Raw genomic sequence first — 20,810 nt, forward strand, 5'->3', positions numbered from 1 at the left:
TATAGTTTATTATAATTACAAAAGCCTTCTTCTCTCCACAAAAATCCACTCAAGTTGGCCAACTCGAGGTGGCCGAGGTGTTCAAGCCAAAAGTTCAAGTTCAAGAGCATCAGATTCGAGTCAAGGTGGCTCTTGTGGCTTCAAAGATCCTCCTTTCAGATCCTGCATCCTGTCGGGGGATTTTCGCGGACTGAGAGGGGGCGGCGAGTGTCTGATTTTATTGGCTGCTATACTTTTTTATTGGTCTTCTAATTGGCAACCGATTCTATGTCATTAGGCCGCTTGATTAGCGGCGCCGCAGTCGCGCTGCCACTGCCAACAGTTGCAGCAGCAACAACAACAATGGTCATACCAACAAATACAACAAACACAATAACAGTAACACCAACAACAGTAACACCAACAACAGCAACACCAAAAACAAGATCTGCCCGCCTCTGTGCTCATTTGCGCAGCTGCTGCCATCACAGGTGTAGAAGTTATGTTACTTGTGGCAAGTCGCAAGGTTAATACACTTTAAAAGGTAATAATGATATTAAATTGATATTAGCTAATATTGATATATTAGGTTAATTGAAGTATATTTTTAAATAATGCATTTTTTTTCCAAATAAAACATTCTTAACGAATTATTTATATACAAATTTATGTTCTGATAGGATTAAGTTCTGATATAATTAAGTTCTTAGGAATCTAAACATCTTCTTCTTCGGTCGTTTTATTTTTAAATAAATGTTTGTTTTTTGATATAAATAATAAATAAATTGTATTTTTTAGAATATTTCAATTTTAGAAGATCATTTAATCTTCAACATCTATTAGAATACTTAAAACCGCATTCGTGTGAAGATATCCAGGCTATCAAAAGTTTTTCCAAGTCTTTATCACATTTTAAATTTTTTAATATTGTTTGCCTAAAAATATGCTTAGAAAGTAGTATTTAAAAAATGTACTTCATTTATTTATATATGTACTTGCTTAATTGATTATTACAAATTTAATATTCAAAAACGTATGTCAATTATTTTTAAAACTATTATAATTCAATAATTACTTTAAAAATCTTTATTTTAGTGATACTTCAGAAAATACTTTATTTTAAGAGCCAGGTTAGACTGTTATCCTCCACTTTGTATTATAATTTGGAAAAAATGGCGTTATTTTTAGCCCTATAAGGCTTATAAACCCTATAAAGCTGTTAGTTTTCAAAAAATAAAATATAAAATAGAATTATCAAGCCCTTCTGTAAGCAGTTTGTTTTTCAAACTAGTTTCAAGAAACGCCCTATACCCCTTTGAGGTTAGAGTATAAAAAGCTCGTTGCGCAGCCGCAGTCGGCGTCGCAGTTGTCGGATTTTGAGCCGTCTGCGTGTGTGTTAGTGTGAGTGCGAGATAGTGTGCCTCTCGCTCTGGCATGGCTTGATTTTCTTCTGCTGGCCATGGCCTCTGTCTTTTTTTTTTCTGAGTCTTCTGCTGCTGCTGAGGCTGCTGTCGTCGTTGCCGCTGCCGCTGCTGCTGATGTTGCTGCCACTTCTGTTCCCGACAGTTACATTACGAGGCCAAAGAAAGTATCGCCTGGCTGGGTCGCGTATTTCGCGTTCGTCGCTCGCCGAGTCCACACGTGCTGCTCTGGTCTCGTACCGCTCTGGTCGTCAGATCTTGTGTGCGAGAAGAACGTACAAGAACGCTCCGGAGAGTCGCTCCGCCAGACGCTCCGGTAGAATCGGTTGGAGAAGATCGTGATTCGAGTTTCGAGATATTCGAGATTCATTTTCGGCCCAGTAGAGATACCTTGGGCAAAACTTACCCAAAAAAAACCAAAACTTCTACCAACCCGAAGAAGTGCAACCTAGTGTTAGTGCATAACTTTTTTTTTGTTGTTGTGGTTGTTGTTGCTGCCGCCGATTACCGTTACTTGCACAAATCTCCAAATCGCAAGGTGTGCATGTGAGTGAGAGAGCTATAAAGAAAAGAAAGAGCTAGAACGAGAAAAGTTGAAGGAGAAGGAGTTGGAGTTGAAGTTGGAGTAGGAGGCGTGTAGAAGAGTCTTCAGTGAAGTGAGTGAACCAGAAAGATAGTGTTCTTTAAATTCTATTATTTATTTTATTTTTTTATATATATTTTTTTTTTATATATTTCGTGTGAAACAAATAGCCTTCAGCCAGGCTAAGCAGGATATGGGAGTGAAGAGCAAGCAGTCAGAGAAGTGGGGTGGTGGTGTGTGCTAGAAGACTCGGCTTCAGATTCTTCGGAAGCCGATTAACCAGCTAGACAGCAAATGCAGCCGAGCATTTCATGCTTTCTAATTTTCCCAATTAGCACAAATGCGGCTGCTGGCTTGTAGCTTCTTCTGCTTCTGAGTCTTCTGTCTTCTCCTCCTTTGCTATCTGATTCTTTTGCTGCAGAAGAATCTCTTCTTTTTGCTTGTTTTGTCTTCTACTCCTCGAGCTTAACATCGAATCGAAATCAAAATCAAAGCCGCTGAGTTGCATGCAACTCGACGATCCGTGTGCGGCACTTTCCAAAGTTTTTCCCACTGCCACAGTAAGAAGACAACAAAAATAACAATCATACATAATAATAATCATAACAATCACACGTACATACACCTGGATAGACGGTTGGTGGAGCCAGGGGCCCGGGGCCAGGGGCCATCTCTTGCCCCACGAAAGTGGCAACGTCATCCGGCTGGGGATGTTCGGTCGTATCATTCCCACACACCCATTTCCATTGCCCCAAACAGGTGCACTATTTATTGACCCAAAGACACAAAACAACTAATCACCAATCAGATGCCCCAGGCACGGACATCTGCACTGAAAGAAAAGAGTGTTTAGTTTTAGGGTTTTGGGGAGAGGAGCTTTCAGATTTATATTCTGATTTTTAATCAAGAAACAGTCAAGATTACCTGAAGATTGCTAAAACTAACTAATTATTTCTTTCTGTGTATGTCAGTTAGGTCTTACAGAACTATAGATTTTTACTCTATTTGCGTTACGTGTTAGATAGACGGTTCCGATTTCACTTTGAATCTTCTATACCTCTTTGGCCAAGAATCTCCTCATTTATTTATAAAAAAAATATAAATTTTTTTGTTTTTGTGCTTTTCTCACACATTTTAATTGTATCTGAAAAATACAGACGGAATTTCAAAGTCACTGGATTAAGGAAAACTAAGGAATTCCACAGAATCTTCAACCAAAATTAGAGATACGCATTCTATTGCGTATTGAACTTGAGAATATTTGATTCGGTGAGTATTTTAATATATTTTTGTATTAAATAAATGGTAAATATTTGAAATGCTTGAAAATAATGAGTTATACCATATAGTGGGATAATGATGAAATAATACCAATAGAAAGTTTTCAGGGTTTTAGACTAGATATTTTAGATTAGAACCATATTATAATACATTTTTGCATTATATCTACGGTTTCTTTTAAAACAATTTGATTATGATGGGTTATTATAAGGTATTTTGATGAAATAATATGAAAGGAAAGTTTTCAGACTAGTTCCAGACCAGATAAACCAAATATTAGTGGACCGTACCCTATTATAACACATTTTTGTATTACATACCTAAAATAGAGTGAAAATACCTCAAATATTCTTTTATAAATGGTTATTATGAGGTAGTTTGATGAAATATTAGAAATTAAAAAGTTTTAGGCTTTTAGAGCTATTTTTTAGGAAGATATAATAGGTAAGAACCATATAATAATAGACTTTTTAATTATATCTATGGTATTTCTTTAAAATAAGTGAATAATATTGCTTATAATGATGAATTATGAAGAAATACTACCATTTACCAGTTTTCAGACTTTTATAGCTGATTTTTAGATAGATCTTAGAGGTTATAATATAACCTTATTATAATACGGTTTTATATGAAATCTATGGTAAATCTTGAAAATATATGAATATAATAAGTTACCATGTGGAATAATGATGAAATACTATGTCTTACAAAGTTTCAGACATTTAGACCACATTTATTGACCAGACATTATAGGTCAGAAGCCAATTATTCGCCCAGTCTGGCTAACCATCTTGTAGACTTATTAATTAAGTCCGAACGAAAGATGTTTTGTGGACAGCCAACAGGGGGATAACATCCGAAAATAAAACACGTTTATTACCATACGGTTTTGACACCTTTCCCGACGACACCTGCCTGCCACATGCTGCCCAAATGGCGATCTTGTGGCAATCCCTCATTCGGACAGATTACACCCAGAGTTATGACAACTCTCGTCAGTTGGTGGTTGGGGGGGCATCATCATTAGTCTGCGAATGGATACAGCTATACAAGAGATAGAGATAAATAGAACACGAGGTACGACGAGTGTATCTGGTAGATAGACAAGTATCTGCAGACAAGTGAGTGGTAGAAGCGGTGCTAATGCATCTGATCCGTTTTGGAGCGCATTAAATGCACCGTTAACTACTTCGAATTCTAATTAAGCCGATGCGACAATCCAAAGCACGCCAATGTGGCAGTGGCAGTAGAGACACAAGTGGCACTAGTGGCAGCAGTGCCACCAGTGGCAGCAGTGGCACAATGAACTCAATTCTTGCCACACAAAACGGAGCCAGATTGGCAGAAGCGAACAAACACGCGACTTGGCCATAAATGCGACTTGTTGCCAAGTTTTCAAGTTGCAGGTTGCCCAGGTTGCAAGTCCAGGTTGCAAGTTTCTGCTAAAAAGAGCGTAGATCAACTATCTCTGTCTCTGGCCAGATACTGGACTTGGTTAAGATACTTGGACCCTTGACTCAAGGTCTCTTTCACATTTCTTAGCCAGATTCACAGATTCATTTGAAATTCATTCATTGTTTGGCCTAAAACACCCTCTCTCTTCCCCCCCTAGTCTTTTTGCTCTCCTCTGATACCTGATGATGACGCATAATTTATGATCGACCCAGTAAATTCTATTCCCAGTGCTATCTTTCACTGACTGACAAACTCACGGATACAACGGAGCTCAGGCCTGGTCAGTCAGACACACAGATACAGAGTATCTAGGTACAGCTTCAGATACATGTACAAATATGCATATGCCGCTTTAGATGCCAGTCTTTTCTTACCTTTTTCTTATTCATTCTTCGGCAGAATGTTAATTTCGTATTCAAAGCCATCAAAGATACTCAAACTCAAAGCTGAAAGATACACACATGGCGGCGTCTCGTCGTCTAACTGTTCTTTGCCTTTCTACAAACACATTCCAATAATGAAATGGAAACTTTTTCGTGGCACATTTCGAGACTCGAGTGCATTCATCCAGCAGCCCCACCACCACCACCACCACCAGCAGGCCTTTTGCCTCTCGTTAGCCTCGAAAAGTGAGAGTCCGGCAACTCGGAATCCGGATGAGGCCAAAACGGCCCATCAAAATCATGGCTTATGGCTTATTAGATTTGGCTTATTGTTCTTCTCAGTTTTTGTTGTCTGTCAACGGTAGATGGTTGTGGAAAGTTTTGGCTATTTAATTGGAATTAATATTTCAATTCGGTTAAGGGGTTTATGATTTTTGATTATCAGTTGCATTTGGGATTATAATTATTATGGGGTTATAGAGGGTAATAGAGATTCCAATTATATTATCAAAATCATGTAGGGTTTCTTTTGATATTTTTTTAAACGTAATCTCAAGTTTCCTATTAGCTTCTTAAATTATAATACTTGCTTAGTTTTTATATCTAGACTCTAGAATTTTGAAATAAAAAAATATAGCTTTAAAAAGCTATAGACCTAAAGAATAGAAATAGGCGTTTCCCTTTGGAAAATTGTATTGGTTTATAGAATTAATATGTTAGTTATTATAAATGAAAATTTAATAAAAAACATGAAATACTAGTACTGAACTACTTTACTGAACTACTACTGAGACTACTTTAAAGTCTAGAAGATAAGAAACCCTTATTAGTCCTCAATGTATTTAGATTTTTAAATCTTTATAATAAATGTCTGCATTCTTTTTTAATATCTGGAATCGTTTTATACATTTGGTATAATTCTAACTTGGTGGTATCTTTTTAAATACCTGACATCCTTCAAAATTTTTGATATCTTTCTTAGCAAATGGTATCTTTTTAAAGATCTACTATTTTTCTATAAAGCTGACATCTTTCTAAATATTTGGTAACTGTTTGAATATCTGGTATATTTCTTAACATCTGAGTTATTTCTAAGTATCTGATATTTATTTAATATCATTAAATAATTCCTCAAATCCTTAAATAATAACAAAACCTTTTTTAAAAAAGCTTCACCTAATCATACATTTAAAACCAAAAGCATTTAAAAACTAAGAAACTTTAATATTTCTCCTTTCTTTTGAGGCTTTTCTTAAAAAAATCGTTATAAACACTAAAGCCAATACCTTTATTTTTATTTTCTTAATCTTTTTCTTTTCTAGAAACCTTAAAAACCTCTTAGAAATACCAAATACAAAAATTTCCCCAGTGCAAGTAAATTTCAAGTCAAGTATCAAGTCCCAGAGTTTGCTTAGAAAGCATAATGTTTTCCTCAAGTTTTCCAAACTCAAGACATCTCCAGAACTGAAGAGCACACTGAATGGGATGACCGGAGGGCATGTAGCATGTGGCATGTGGCATATCAAGACCGACTCGAGCACTCTGTGGCATAAACATGCCCAATAAAGTTGTTGGCTCTTCCGAGTCGAGCTGTGCCTCGGATGATAAGACCTCCCTCCCCTCCCAGACTGGACTTTAGTCCCAATCCCATCCGAAACATCACTCCATCCAATCTGAGCTTTGTTTGCACTTGAAGCTGGCAGCTCCACTAGGAGACTCGGAGACCCAGAGACTCTAACTCCCAGGCTCCCCGATTCCCACAATCCCAGACTGGCAGACAAACAAAAGCCACGCCAGTGGGTGGCTGGAGGGTTGGGTGGTTGGGTGACGACTATTCCCAGGCCCTTTGGCCCAAATTTGAATGGCCAAAACGGTATTGTATAGCCGGGGAAATGGAGTCAGGGGCCATTTGACACGTTCTCGGTCTTTGCCAAAACGCCATTTGAACGCCATTCCAGCCAACAGAATGCCAGTTGACAACTGCAACTGCTGCAACAACTGGGAAAACGATGTCATCGTTGTCTGCATATTCTGCCTCATCCCCCCATATCCCATCATGCCACTCTGCCACACTCTTTTGTGGTTTTGTGGCATTCAAAAACCAGCCTCAGAGTGGGTCTGAAAAATTTAAAATTTGCAACGCCAGGCCAGACAAATTGCTCTTGACTTTCAGGTTATTCAAAAAAAAAAAAAAAACTCAAAAGTTAATCACTGGATTTTACAGATTTTTGATTGGCGGCTTTTGGGATTTCAACAAAAGGAATATTACAGCAATTTTCGAGTTTAGATGTCACGGGGAGTTCACAATGGCCAAGATACAGAGGTTAACCAGGCTTAAACGGGATTTTAAAGGGGGGTTTTGTGGGGAGTCTTAAGATAGCTTGAGTTATTGGTTAAATATTTAGTATTTTTTCAAGATATTTAGGGTATTATAGGTATATTTAGTTTTTAGAAAATAAATCTTTAAATGGTTAAAGATATGTAGAATGCTTACAAACTGACTCTTATATAGAAATAAATTCCTTAAAATGGTTAAAAACGAGAGTTTTCCAAATAAAGTGTTACTATATGCTGATTGATACTTTCTTAAATATTAACTGAAAATCCCCTAAAACCTTAAATCCTTATAATTTAGCTTCAACTGTTTCTGTACTTTTATCTAATTTATGGTAGCATCTAATTTAATTAATTATTAATTATAATTATAAATTTATAAGAGCTTCTTGGGTGACGAAATATTAACGTTTTCATTTCATTATTAATATTAAATTCTTTAAAAATTTAGTAAAAACTAAAACATCTAATAAAAATCCCCAAAAAAATCACAATTTTTCTGTAAAACTTTCTATGCATTTTAATAACAAGTAAAAGTAATTAATTTATATTTAAGAGTTTTTTTTTTGTTGAGTAAATTTTCATTTGGCGATTGTTAGCAAATTGCACCCAAAAACCCGAAAAAAAACGTCCATAAAAAGTGGACAAACTTGCTGAAAGTCGACCCAGGGGTGGAGGCGTGGTAACTAAGGGGGCAACTAGCCAGGCTAACTTGGTCTACCTGGCTAACTTGGCTGGTTTTTTTTTTGTATTTTTGGAACCAGTTTAATTAAAAGAAAGTGAACCATTTAAAATTGTATTTTGATTTCGGCTTTGACTTTGACTTTGGCTTTGGCTTGCTTTTCCCATAGTCGGGCATAATTATCATTATCGTGATTATTGCGCTTTTCACTGAGATACCCCCTATGTATAGCCCCCCCCTCTTTAAGGCAGAAGCTAAAAATATCTCATCAGAAAATGAGTTGAAAAGATAAACAAAAATTAAGCATGGGCTGGTGATTTACCGTTTGCTTTTCGCGTACCGTTATAGCCAAAGTGCCTATCGATTTTTTTTTTTGTCGATTGGAAAGTGGTCGGCAATGGAATGGCCACTGCCACTGGTTTGTGCCACCATTTCCACCTCCATTCAACTGCCAACTCTAACTCTATTTCCATTTCCATTTTCCATTTCCACCTGCACAAGAAAAAAAGTGAAAACCAAAACTGTGATCGCCTTTTGATGCGACAATTTCTTTTCGATTTCGATTTCGTTTCGATTCGAACTCGCCCCTGCCTCTGCCCAGTTAATCATTGTGGCATGAATGGGTCTTTCGACCTGGCCAACATGCCGCCAGTTGCGGTGATTTGTGGCAAACACAAAACAGCCACAGATAATGTCTAACTTTACACCTAATGTGGCTTATAAGCTAGGCATCTTAATACCATTAAGATTCATTAATGTTTAGGCTTTTTTCAGGGCTTTGTGGCTACATTTTAATGGCCTTTTTTTATGGTAATTAAGTTTTTATTGTTGGTCTTTGGTTATTTGGTTTTTAAAAAGTATTTAAATTTTATTCAAATATTTGTTAAATCTATAACCATAGGTATCTAAACCCATCCTTTTTTTCGTATTTTTTTTCTTAAATTTTAAATGAAGTTTTACAAAATACATACATCACTGCGGATGGCAATCTATATAGGTAACGAATCTGGCATAGATTATATAGATTATAGACATCATATTCTTAAAATTACTTTTGTAAAACTATACAAGCTATATAAACTTGAAAATATTTACCAATAAAAAACAGCAAAAACTGATATTATTCAAATATTAAAATTCTAAGGGCTTATTGAAACAAAAATTGAAAACCATTTAAAGCCAGAGAGATCTTTTAAAAATTCGTTGTAAATAAAAATATTGGGAATATTTCAAAATATATCTTATACAATATTAAATATAATTCAGAGTTATCCAATAAAATATCTCAAATTTATTAAAAATTTCTTAGACTTTTTAAAAACAGAAACATAAACAGCATTTACAAGTTCAGAGGCTTCTTAGAGAAATTCTCTATAACCTGAATATTTAGAATAACTGAAGTATACCTTTAGAATTAGCTATTTAAAAATATCTTAACTAGCTTATATAAAATAAAATAAAACCAATTTTCCATAAATTAATTAGAGATTTCTTATAATAATTTCATAAATTTTAGATAACATTATTAAGGCATGGTATAAACCAGGGTACAAAAACTACCATGATATCAGTCTTATCATAGTACATATATCATGCGATAAGCTTTTTCATGGCAAAAACTATCATGATATAAGTCCTATCACAGTTCATATATCATGATATAAGCTTTTTCCTATATGATAGATATCTTTTATTAGAAACTTCTCATATATAGTAACATAAGACCAGTCTTCTTAAATCGTAGACCCTCTACAAAAGATCTAAGAGGGTATTTTTTATCAAAACAACTTTGGAAAATGTATATCAAAACTATAGAGAATTATAGAACCATTATCTTTTAATAAAAAACTCTAAATTAATATATTTTTCTGAAACAAACCCATCTCCTTAAGATTTTATTAAAAAAGGTTCCATATGCCATGAACTCCTTTCCTTATTTTGTATATTATTTTTTTCCTTACTTGTATATTATAATTACCTACCTAATCTGATGAATGATAATCTTATTAAATTTATTTATAAAAGAAAAGTATATAATTTTCAATTTAGAGCAAAAAAAAAACTCGTTACTTTCTTGAAGCCAAAATATTTAATTGATTTTTGGGAAAATAAATGAGAAACGTTTATCTGTGGGATGTTGGATGTTGGATGTTGGTTGTTGGATGTGAATCTTCGGAGGCAATGGAGCACCTGGCGGAGCGTGTCGTGGTAACTTCTACTTTTCCGCTCTTCCGCAGGTGAGGTACTGTTAATTGTGGCGGCACAAGAAGAAGAAGAAGCACAAGCAGAAGCACGGGAAAAGCACGAGTAGAGCAAGAAGAAGGCTTCATTAATTAAGCGGCAGTAGAGCGTGTTGCACGCGGTTTGTGCCACAGAGTGTGCATGTGTGTGTGTGTGTGTGTGTGGCACTTTCTTTGGCTTAGTTAGCTTTTCGGGGGTTTGGGATCTTAATTGGAGATACATCTAGTATGTAGAGATACTACAGATACTACATACATACATATATTTTAAGTATATGCTTTAAAGTAGATGCTATATTTTATAGTTGTGGCAGGCAGGCAGGCACACACACCTGGCATGCCACACGAGCCACCGAGTCGAGTTACAGTTAGTGGCTGGTTGGTCTAGTCGCCGTCTGTCTTCTGGCCAGGTTTTCACTCTTTTCTGGCTATCTTCTCCTCTAGGGGAGACGGAGACGGGTGGGGTGAAAATTAATTGGCTCTGAATTAAAAACAAATAACCATATCAGCCGTTTACAGTTTACCGTTTTACTGTTTTTTTTTTTTGGCTATTGATGTTCGTTTTTTAAACTTTTGTTTCTTGGCCTTTTTTTTTATTATTTTTTGGTTTTCATTTGTTTTTTTAATTTACAGTTCTGCGAGAAGAGATTCTCCGCTGACCGCATTTTTTCGCATAAATTGCCAGATACAAAAATAATAAAACAATAAAAACAAGGCAAAAAAAAATAATAATATAAAAAAAAGAAGGTGGAGGCTTTGTTGTCGTGATCTCTACCTACAATCGAAAATCGACAATCGGTAGTTTCGATTTCATTTTCACCTGTTCGGAGCTCACCTGGGTAAAAGTGGCATACAAATCGGGCCATAAAGCCCACAAATCAGATTTTTATTATTACTTCTCTATGGCATGACTGACCACCTGACTGACTAACTGATTGATTGATTGATTGCCGGCATCTCTTTAATTGCTCGCCAGGGAAAGTACTGTACTGCCGCAGTTACTCACCCAAAAGTCCGCCCAGAGTGCCGTGTAAATATTTATCCAATTTATTTGGCCCCGAATCGCTCCAAGAATCAAATAAATTCGAAAGTCTTGAGAGAAATTTTTCATTCAGCATCAGGGGGGATGGTCTTCTCGGATATTGGTCAGTTATACTAGTACAATGAAAATTATAAAAATATAAGTAGGTTGAAGTATGTTTTGATAACTAAGTAACTAAGCTTAATGTAAATAACTAGTAACATACTAATAGCAATACTTAGTGGTGCCTTAAAATCGTGTAATAGTATTCAAATTAATTAAAAGGATATATTCAACATTTATTAAACTAAATTTAATCGGTTTTAGCTTCAAATAATTTAGGATTTGCCATTTTTTTTTAAAGAAAATCATCAAAACAATTTTAAGTCGTTTCTTTATTCTTAACAGCTCTTGTTTAAATTTGTGGAACTTCCTTTTCAAGTATTTTTTTTCTGAAACTGATAAAAATATGCACAAAGCTTACCAATATCCCTAGGAGGATTTTTCTATAACGTTAAAGACTTTCTGATAATATAGTTATAGATAATTAAGAAGAATTAAAATACTTACAAAGTACAATAATATTGACTAATATAAAAAAGTATAAAAACCTATAAATTTGATAGTTTATATATACAAAAAACTTTAATAAGTAACTAATAAGTAAGTAAAAATAAAAATCATAAATGTTATACAAAAAAATACCAATAAACATTAAAACTTATTACTCTATTATGTGTTTATAAAGTAAATGGCCTTAGTTTTTTTATAAAAAAGGTCTTTCAAAGCCACACAATTTATTTATAAAATTTATTGTTTATAAATCTTAAAACAGTCGAATAATTTTTCTTTTCTCATTTGTTTTTTATAAGAAAAAATCTTCAATATACTAAGACAATTTATTTTGAAAATTGTTATACATAAATCGTAAAAACTATAAATCGTATAGTTTTTGATAGATAACATTATTATACATTATATATTTCTATAATAGTTATATATACATAGTCTTATACATATATTTTCTTTTAAATAAAATATTTAAGGATACAGGCTAGCATCTTAAGTCAGAAACTTCATAAAAAAAGGTCTTCCACCTGTGATCTCTCAATTAATTTTTGCACTTTCGAAAAGTGCACTTTTTAAAGAGTCTCCTACAAATTCTAAGAATTACTTCCAACACCCAACCCCAGTCCCAGTCCCCGTCCCCTTCCCCGTCCCCGCCAGAGTGACTCACGAGAAGCCCAAATACCAGAGTCCAAGCCATCAAGATCGGGTCCCGACATCAATATCGGAAACCTTAATTTGGGATGTCGAAATGGCGCCCCCGGGGGGTCCGTTTTGGTGATTGAATGGATTCGCGAATCCCCATGAACAGCCCTGCAGGAGTCTACAGGGGGGGGTGGGGGCAGGTTCAAGTTGGAGTTCAGGTTCGGGTTCAGGTCCAGGGAAATTGGCCGCCCGGCCGTTTATTAAATTTCAATTTGTTTATGGCTTCTTTTCGTGGCCGCACATTTGCGGCCATTTGACGTGGTCTTGCCAATTTTCGGTCAGTTTCCCACCCGGGGGCCCGACGACCGGACGACTTCAATTTTTGTTACCAACTTCGACCAGTCCCCAAGACATCCAGACATCAGGCATCGCGCTAATGACCAGCATCGACATCTTTATTACCTCAACACGGCCGAAATGCAAAAAAAAAAAGAAAAGGAGATCTCGGGCCTCTTAACAATTGATATTTAACATACGAATTGCTCCGGAGGACGACAACGACCCTGATGATGATTACGATGATGACGATGTGGCCACGCCCCCTCTGTGTTCTTGTGCCGCCCCAGGAAGGGGGGCCAGAGCTCCAACCGAAATTACCGGCAAATCGAAAGAGTTGTAAGGAATTCAGGTTAAGTGCTTGCCACTAAAAAGCCAGACCTGTGCCACAAATGGGGTGTAAAATAAATTTCTTGCAAGTAATATTTAATATTTAGTAATATTAGAAGCAAGTGGTAATAATTAAAGACTAACAAAAGAGTAAGCTTTTTTTTAGTGAAAATAATTAAAAAACTAATTTTAAGAACCAGTTTAAAAAAAGCTAAGCCTAAAAATCTATTTAAAATCAATTAATATTTACATTAAACTTTTGCAAATGATTTCTTGCTTAATGGGAATTTTAAATTTTAAAAAATTATACTTTTTGTTTGTAGTACCAGGTATCTTATAGCCGCGAGAGGGCATTGCTTTTCCTTCAGGGTTATAGGTATTGTATCCATAAAGGTTTATTGGAATCTTAAGAATATATATAAGAATTTAATTTAATTTAAAACAATAGTTATATACTAGATATTTTGAAGACATTCTTGAAAGATTTTTAAAAGTTTTTTAATTCAAAAGACAAGTACCGGCTATCATACAGTCGAGAACGAACAGCTTTTCTTCCAGGTTTTGTGTAGATATTATCGATTGATATAGATATAGATTACATTATATCTCTTAAGACTTTTTTGAATCTAAGGAATATTATTAGTAATTTAAAATAGTTCATATCAGTATTAATTTTTATATTAAAGACATTTTAATAGCCATGTTTTTAAGCTTAAAGAAGAAGTACCGGGTATCTTATAGTCTAGAAACTCTCTCTCTTTCTAGCTGTTTTTTGTTAAGCCCCTTGTAGCGATTATTTAAAATTTATTAAAAATATAAAATAATCTAATTAACGATATTACTTAAGCAAAAAAATCTCAAAAAATAAACCACAAGCTCCACTGCAAGTTGAGTTCATAAAAGATCACTGACAACTTTAAAGTTTAGACTTTAAACGATTTGTAATCTAATCTGTGGCACAATTGGATAGCTTCTCGAGTGCAAAAGAGCCTTTTGGCGTTAGCCTCTTAGGAAATGGAGTCAAGATCGGGAATAAGTCCAATGTTGATGGCAATTTGGTGCAATCTCGCGGTGGTCACGACTCTCGCTCCTTCAACCTGCTCCTGCAACCGCCACAGAATTCAAATCGTGCCATTCACATCGCCGCCAATTGTGTCAATTAGGATTGGATGGTGGCAGCCTAAAGTGTGCCTGTCTATATAGTAAGCCTCCAAGCCATATAGTTTGGAAATCGTCATGTCACATACATACATGTCTATAAGCCAAAGTAGAGTTTCTCCTGGTGAACAATCCTTTGTTCAAATTAGATCAATAAATACAGAGAGAGAAACTGATGGAAAGTAGAATAACAGAAGCACTTTGAGGTGAAAGCTTTCAAATTAGTTGCCTCATTAAATAGAAATTAATTCAAATTGTATGAAAACTGAATAGACATGGCAGGGAAATTATTTTCTACAAATAAGATATCTAATACAAAAAGCATTGAGGTAGTCCCCTATAGTAATAGTTTGCAATACCCATCTATTTTTCTATGTTATCTAATCTTGAAAATAATCTCTTTTTTTTTTATTTCAGCTTCGATTGCCACGCCCACAGAACCAATATGTGGAGTCCACAGAAGGGCCCTACACGACTGTGGGACCTTAGGTTTAGTAGCTGTATATTTATCTTACACCTAATGGTAAGTGCCCTTATCTGTTGGGGGCTGGGGGCTTTCCGTAGTGCTCATCGATAAGGTTTGATGGAACGAGATAGTCTTTAATAAAAAGGTTACATAGGTTACTTAGTTCTAGGGCAAATCTATGGGCTACCTAGATGGTTTCTCCCACTGGCCGGATGGTCAGTTCATGGATCTGGACATTTGGCGGGGTCTGGATGCAATAGGTGATCGCATCGGCCACATCCTTGGAGCGCAGTATGGTCAAATCCTCGGGGAAATCACCGACAATGGTCTTGTCGAAGATTTCCGTGTCCGTGGCCCCGGGACTAATGCTCTAAAAAATTGAGGACTAGTTAGTAGAACCCCATGGGCAGACAATGAAGTTTACTTACCGTGATCTTGGTCTTGGTCTTTTTGTTCATGAACTCCTGTCGCAGGATCTCCGTGAGAGCCGTCACGGCGTACTTTGAGGGCGGATACATACCCAGGGTGAAATGCGACGATACGGGAATCTTGTGTCCAACCACACTGTTTATGATCAGGATGTGTCCGTCGTCCACTTTGCGCTCCTGGAGCGAGCGGAAGGCCTCCCGGGTGCACCACGACACGCCCAGGACATTGGTGTTCAGGGTATCGCGCAGGTCCTTAGAGTTGCCCTCGTGTGTGATGCCCACATTGAGGCGTACGATGCCGGCGTTGTTGACCAGAACATCCGCTCCGCCCAGGGTGGAGTCGATCCACTTGAAGGTATCGATCACATCCTGCTCCTCGCTGACGTCGCACTTGTGGAAATGAAAGCGCTTGGCCTGGTCCGCCGGCAGAGAGTCCTTCAGCTCCTGGAGACGATCCTCGCGCCGGGCCAGACCCACCACTATCATGCCCTTGGAGACCAGATCCTTGCAGCAGGCGGCTCCTATTCCGGAGCTGGCACCCGTGACGACAGCAACACGATTTGTCCAGCGATCCATGTTTGTTTTTTGGTTTGTTTTTGTGGTCGAGGTCGTTCTGACGGTTTCTGGTTTGGAACTATGCCGTGAGAGCATCACCCGACTGGCTTTTATAGTTCCGCTCAGAACCTAGAAGCTTCCACACTCACTCCAAGCGGCACTCTCCGGCTCTAGAGGGTAGAGCTTCCGATTAGATCTTCGAGTAACCGTGACTTGGCAGTAATATTTCCGAATCATTTCGTTCCGCCGCTCTCAGTGGCATTATTTTGAGTGAAATCTTTGGCAGATTAGAAACTGCGCCTCAAACATATTGCCTTTTAAGGGAATTTGTTTCTCTTTGGGTTCGTTTTTTAATGACTGATGAAATAGTGAATGATGAAATAGTTGAATGCTATAACGACGAACTTTATTGGGGTCTTGCTATATTAGGTATAATTATTTCGAGCTTTTGTCTTTTTTGATACTAGACCTCTGATGTCATGAGTACTTTTTCTAATAAAATATTATCATATATAGCTTCTATATGAATTTTATTTAAAAATAGAGAGAGAGACCCATTGAAAGCATTTCCAGCTTTTAAATTAAAAAAAATACCAGTTAAGGCACCGCTTGGTCTTTTAACTAAAATTCTAATACCCCCTGCAATGCTATATATTTTTCTTAACCAATTTAATAAGTATTTAAACCAGGGGTGCTCAAATTCGTCTTATGGCAGTGCGTTTACTAACACAGACACAAGAAAACGTGTACATTAGTAGCGGCGCTTTAGTGTTGGGGCGCAACTGTGCACTGAGAGAAAAAAAAGCAGTTTTAAATATTTATTTATTTTTTTTTTTTAATATTTGGCTTAAAAAAGATTCAATATTTATATTAATTTTAGTGGTTGATAATTTTAATTGAGCTTCCAGATTATTATTTAGTCCCACGAAATAAATCAAAAGCCAAAGCAGACAGAAGAATAAGTTCCAGTGCATGTGCTCGAGGAAAAAACAAAAACAAAATACACTGCGTTCAGCGAAGCGTGACGACGGATAGAGATGTAATGAAGAAACAAGCAAAATTGTTTTTGTTTCGCATGGTAATCGAAGCCCATATGCACGGTGCTTATGGGCGCACTAGCCATAAGCACAGAGCATCTACAAAAACAAAAGTGCACTCAGTGTATAGGCGTTGAGCACCCCTGATTTAAACCAAAAGCATACTTAAACAAGTTGTACGACAATCACATATCATTATCTGCAAATACCAATTACTAAACTACCGACTAACTAGAAGCTCGACCAGCAGCGCCTCCTAATTTCCAATCTCGTCTGCCCGGTCACCGCCAGACAATGTGGCTCCGATCATACCACTATATACTTGAATATTATATGTATATATATATATATATACTTGAATAATTATATCCACGAGTACCACACAGACGGGAGTTGGGACGGAAAATCAACTTTTACTGCGCGGCGAGGTGGTGAGGGACAGGAAAATGCAAATTCCTTTAAGCCAGTTGGATGGCTCGCCTGATTGATGCAGCATGTGGCAAGGCCTCAGTCGAAGCCTTAGCCTCTGCCGCAGCCACAGCCAGGTATGCAAATGTCAGGTGCAAGTCCACCACCTCCTCCGGCTTGCCGCCCCAAAACACAGCCACTGCCAAACGGATGCAGGCCAAGAATTCGCTTTCCCATTTCGATTGGCCAATTGGCGACTGGAGAGGATAAGGGGGCGGCGAGCAAGATCCGGGGGAATTTGTTACCTGGGGTTTGGTTTGGATACCGGAGAGACTGGATTTCCGTTTCGTTTTTATTGGCAACACGTTTGTCAGGTGGCAGAAGCTAGAAGCCAGGTGCTAGGTGGCAGGTGGCAGGTGCAACTGGAACCGTTACAAGCCCACCCACAAGGCTTACATTAGGAATCTCTTATTTTTTTTTTAATAATTTTTACAATTTTGGATCTTCTACCATTACAGTTTAGTTTAGTCATAGCTGGTAATGAACTGTGGCCCATGGACCGGCCCGATGGGATGCCCAATATCGTTTCCCTGGAGGTGATGTGTGGCAAGGATCACATGGACGTCCATCTTACCTTTTCGAACCCGTTCGAGGGTATTGTCAGCTCCAAAGGTGGGTCATTCTCATTATTATTTCTTTAATTAAGAAATATCCTAATCGTGGATGTCTTGTTAGGACAACACAGTGATCCTCGTTGCGTTTATGTGCCCCCCTCGACGGGCAAGACGTTCTTCTCGTTCCGCATTTCGTACTCCCGGTGCGGCACCAAGCCCGATCTAAATGGGCAGTTCTACGAGAATACGGTGGGTACAAATTTCTTAAAAATAAAGGAATTATATTAAAGTTATATATCCCAACAGGTGGTAGTGCAGTACGACAAGGACCTTCTGGAGGTGTGGGATGAAGCGAAGCGACTGCGTTGCGAATGGTTTAACGATTACGAGAAGACCGCCTCCAAGCCACCCATGGTGATTGCCGATCTGGACGTAATCCAGCTGGACTTCCGGGGTAAGAGAGGATAAATTGCCTTATAAACCAAGAACTAATTAATATTTAATTAAATGTGACTTATTCAGGTGACAATGTGGACTGCTGGATGGAGATACAGCATGGCAAGGGACCCTGGGCACCGCCAGTTAGTGGAATTGTTCCACTTGGCTCCACCTTGACCCTCGTGGTGGCCATTAATGACTATCGTGGTAAGTTTTAAATAAGGAATCAAATATGTCACGGTCGCCATAAACAGTCACGGTCGCCATTAAATAAAGATTATAATCAAATAATCCTTAAAACCCGATTACTTATTATCAATATTTGATGTGATTCCTTTCAGGTGAATTCGATATGCGTGTCAAGTCCTGTGTGGCTTCGGATGGATCTGGACATGTGATCAACCTGTCGGATGAGTTCGGTTGTGTCCTGCGTCCCAAGATGATCTCCCGCTTCCTGAAGGCCCGTGCCCCCGACGAGAGGGCCACCGTTATTACGTACGCCTTCTTCCACGCCTTCAAGTTCCCGGATGCCCTCAGTGTACACATCAAGTGCAAGGTGGAGATCTGTCGTCATGGGTGTCTGGATCACTGTCAGAACTCGGGTGTGGCCGGAGCTGGATCTGCCGAGGGTTTGGGCCACGGACTGGGCCATGGACTGGGACTGACGAACGCCAACGAGCGCAAGGACGTCCACATTTCGGATGCGATGGGCAGCAGCAGCAACGACCTGCTCAGGGACCTGGCTCTGCCGCCAGGAGGCGGGCATGGAATGGGCCTGGACCACGACATCTTCTACGAGGACATCATACACGACCACAAGCAGACTCTGGGCGGAGGCATGCCAGCCGGCGGGGATTATGGACACGAAAAGAACGGCCACCTGCAGCCCAGGCCAGTTCACGAGGATCAGGAGGAGGCGGATCTGTCCGATCTCTTTGGCGACGAGGACCTGGCCGACCTGGACATGGAGGGCGGCGAGGGCGAACGGTACCTGGGCCTGAAGAAGAGTGGCAAATTCCCGCACGGACCACGCCAGCTGGAGGCCCAGAAGCGGATGGGTGTGCCCATGGCGGGACCTCGCTCTCTGGAGCCGCACAACCAGGAGGAGGATGTCCCGCGTCCCGTCTACAGACCGCAGGCGGAGGCCCTGAAACAGCCGCGCGAGGATCACATTGACCTGGACCAGGAGGAGGCGGAGGAGAAGTCCGCTAAGGATAGCAAGGATGCCAAGGAGCCGGAGGAGGAGACCGAAGACAAGAAGACATCCGGTAACCAGTCCACCCACAGTCGCCGCCGTCGCTCCCTGGTGATTTCCGATCGCAAGGTGCGCAGTGCCGACGTGGGAGTCAGTGGGCTGTACGACGTCATCTCCGAGGCGGACCTGGCCTTCTCGCCGGACTCGAAACAGGAGGCGGTGACCGTCTTCCAGGGCAAGATCAGCGAGGAGGTGGTCTACGGCATCTGCATGCCCGTCCCGGGCTTCAGTATCCTGTTCATCGTGGTCATCTCGGCGACGATTGTGTCCGCCCTGGTGGCCGGATCCCTTCTATACCGCTACCAGCTGCAGAAGGAAGCGCTCGACAAGCAGACACCCATGCCGGTGCCGGGCACCCTGGCCTCCTGGATGACCCTGCGACTCTTCCGGCTGCGGCACATGCAACAGCAACAACAACAACAGCAGCAACAGCAACAACAACAGCAGCAGCAACAGGTCCGGCAGTCGAATTCAGGACACGAAACGGTGCAGTGATCAGTGGTCTAGGGACATCCGAATCGTTGCCCATGTCGATGATGCCTTCCAATTATTATCTATTTATTATGATTATTGTTTTTTTTTTTTCTGGGTTGTTTGTTCAGGAAGGAGATCAGGTAGCTACCAGAGATCGGGCAACAATGCAATACTCCAACTGCTCCGAACTGCTCCCTTCAAGATTCGTTTTGGTGCTGAATGTTTTTACGAATTATTAACTCATTATTTTTTTTTTTCTAACTTTGTAATTTTTTGTAATTTTTATTTTGGTGCATTTAGTCGTAAAATTGATAGAAAAACAACAAAAGTTTAACAAACAAACAACAAAAAAACAAACAAAACACACACAAAGAGAGAGAGACACAAATATTCGGAACCTTTCTGGCTTCCACTTGCGGTTGGAATTTGTGATTTTGGGACTTTGTCTTTAAAACTAAATTTTCAACTATTATTAAAAAAACAAGAAATTAACTTATTTTTGAATTAAAATTAATTAATTCCACAATCACTTAATCCAACCTCTAGGGGAAGCGGGTTAAGGACCGACAAGGAAGACTCCTGGCAGGTGCCGAAGGTTAGGGAGACGGATCGATTTCGATCGGCTAGGCCTAAGGGAACTTATTTATTTATACACAACCATCTATATATAGCTCTATATATACATATTTATATATATTCTATATCGTACGATGTTAT

General features: G+C 38.7%; 2 protein-coding genes across 4 annotated transcripts; one reads left to right on the forward strand and one right to left on the reverse strand.

Moving 5' to 3' along the window:
- The first annotated feature begins 1,547 nt into the window (after positions 1-1,547).
- Positions 1,548-20,413, forward strand: m (miniature). 3 transcript variants are annotated; one of them, XM_017254695.3, is made up of 8 exons: positions 1,548-2,056; positions 3,141-3,252; positions 14,836-14,941; positions 17,831-17,984; positions 18,048-18,175; positions 18,233-18,380; positions 18,449-18,571; positions 18,706-20,413. In XM_017254695.3, the coding sequence occupies exons 3-8, from the start codon at positions 14,864-14,866 to the stop codon at positions 20,112-20,114; spliced, it is 2,040 nt and encodes a 679-aa protein (XP_017110184.2). In that variant the 5' UTR covers positions 1,548-2,056; positions 3,141-3,252; positions 14,836-14,863; the 3' UTR covers positions 20,115-20,413. The 3 variants fall into 3 exon arrangements, with proteins under 3 accessions (XP_017110184.2, XP_017110183.2, XP_017110185.2); XM_017254694.3 differs by having other exon boundaries at positions 1,548-1,946; XM_017254696.3 differs by having other exon boundaries at positions 1,548-1,938.
- LOC108134407 (farnesol dehydrogenase) lies at positions 15,072-15,950 on the reverse strand. Its single transcript, XM_017254697.3, has 2 exons — positions 15,313-15,950; positions 15,072-15,254 (listed from the first exon to the last, which is right to left on the reverse strand). Exons 1-2 carry the CDS (start codon positions 15,886-15,888, stop codon positions 15,072-15,074), a joined length of 759 nt encoding a protein of 252 aa, XP_017110186.2. The 5' UTR covers positions 15,889-15,950.
- Positions 20,414-20,810: the final 397 nt, after the last annotated feature.

The sequence above is a fragment of the Drosophila bipectinata genome, chromosome XL (assembly GCF_030179905.1).
Source record: "Drosophila bipectinata strain 14024-0381.07 chromosome XL, DbipHiC1v2, whole genome shotgun sequence".
NCBI lineage: Eukaryota > Metazoa > Arthropoda > Insecta > Diptera > Drosophilidae > Drosophila > Drosophila bipectinata.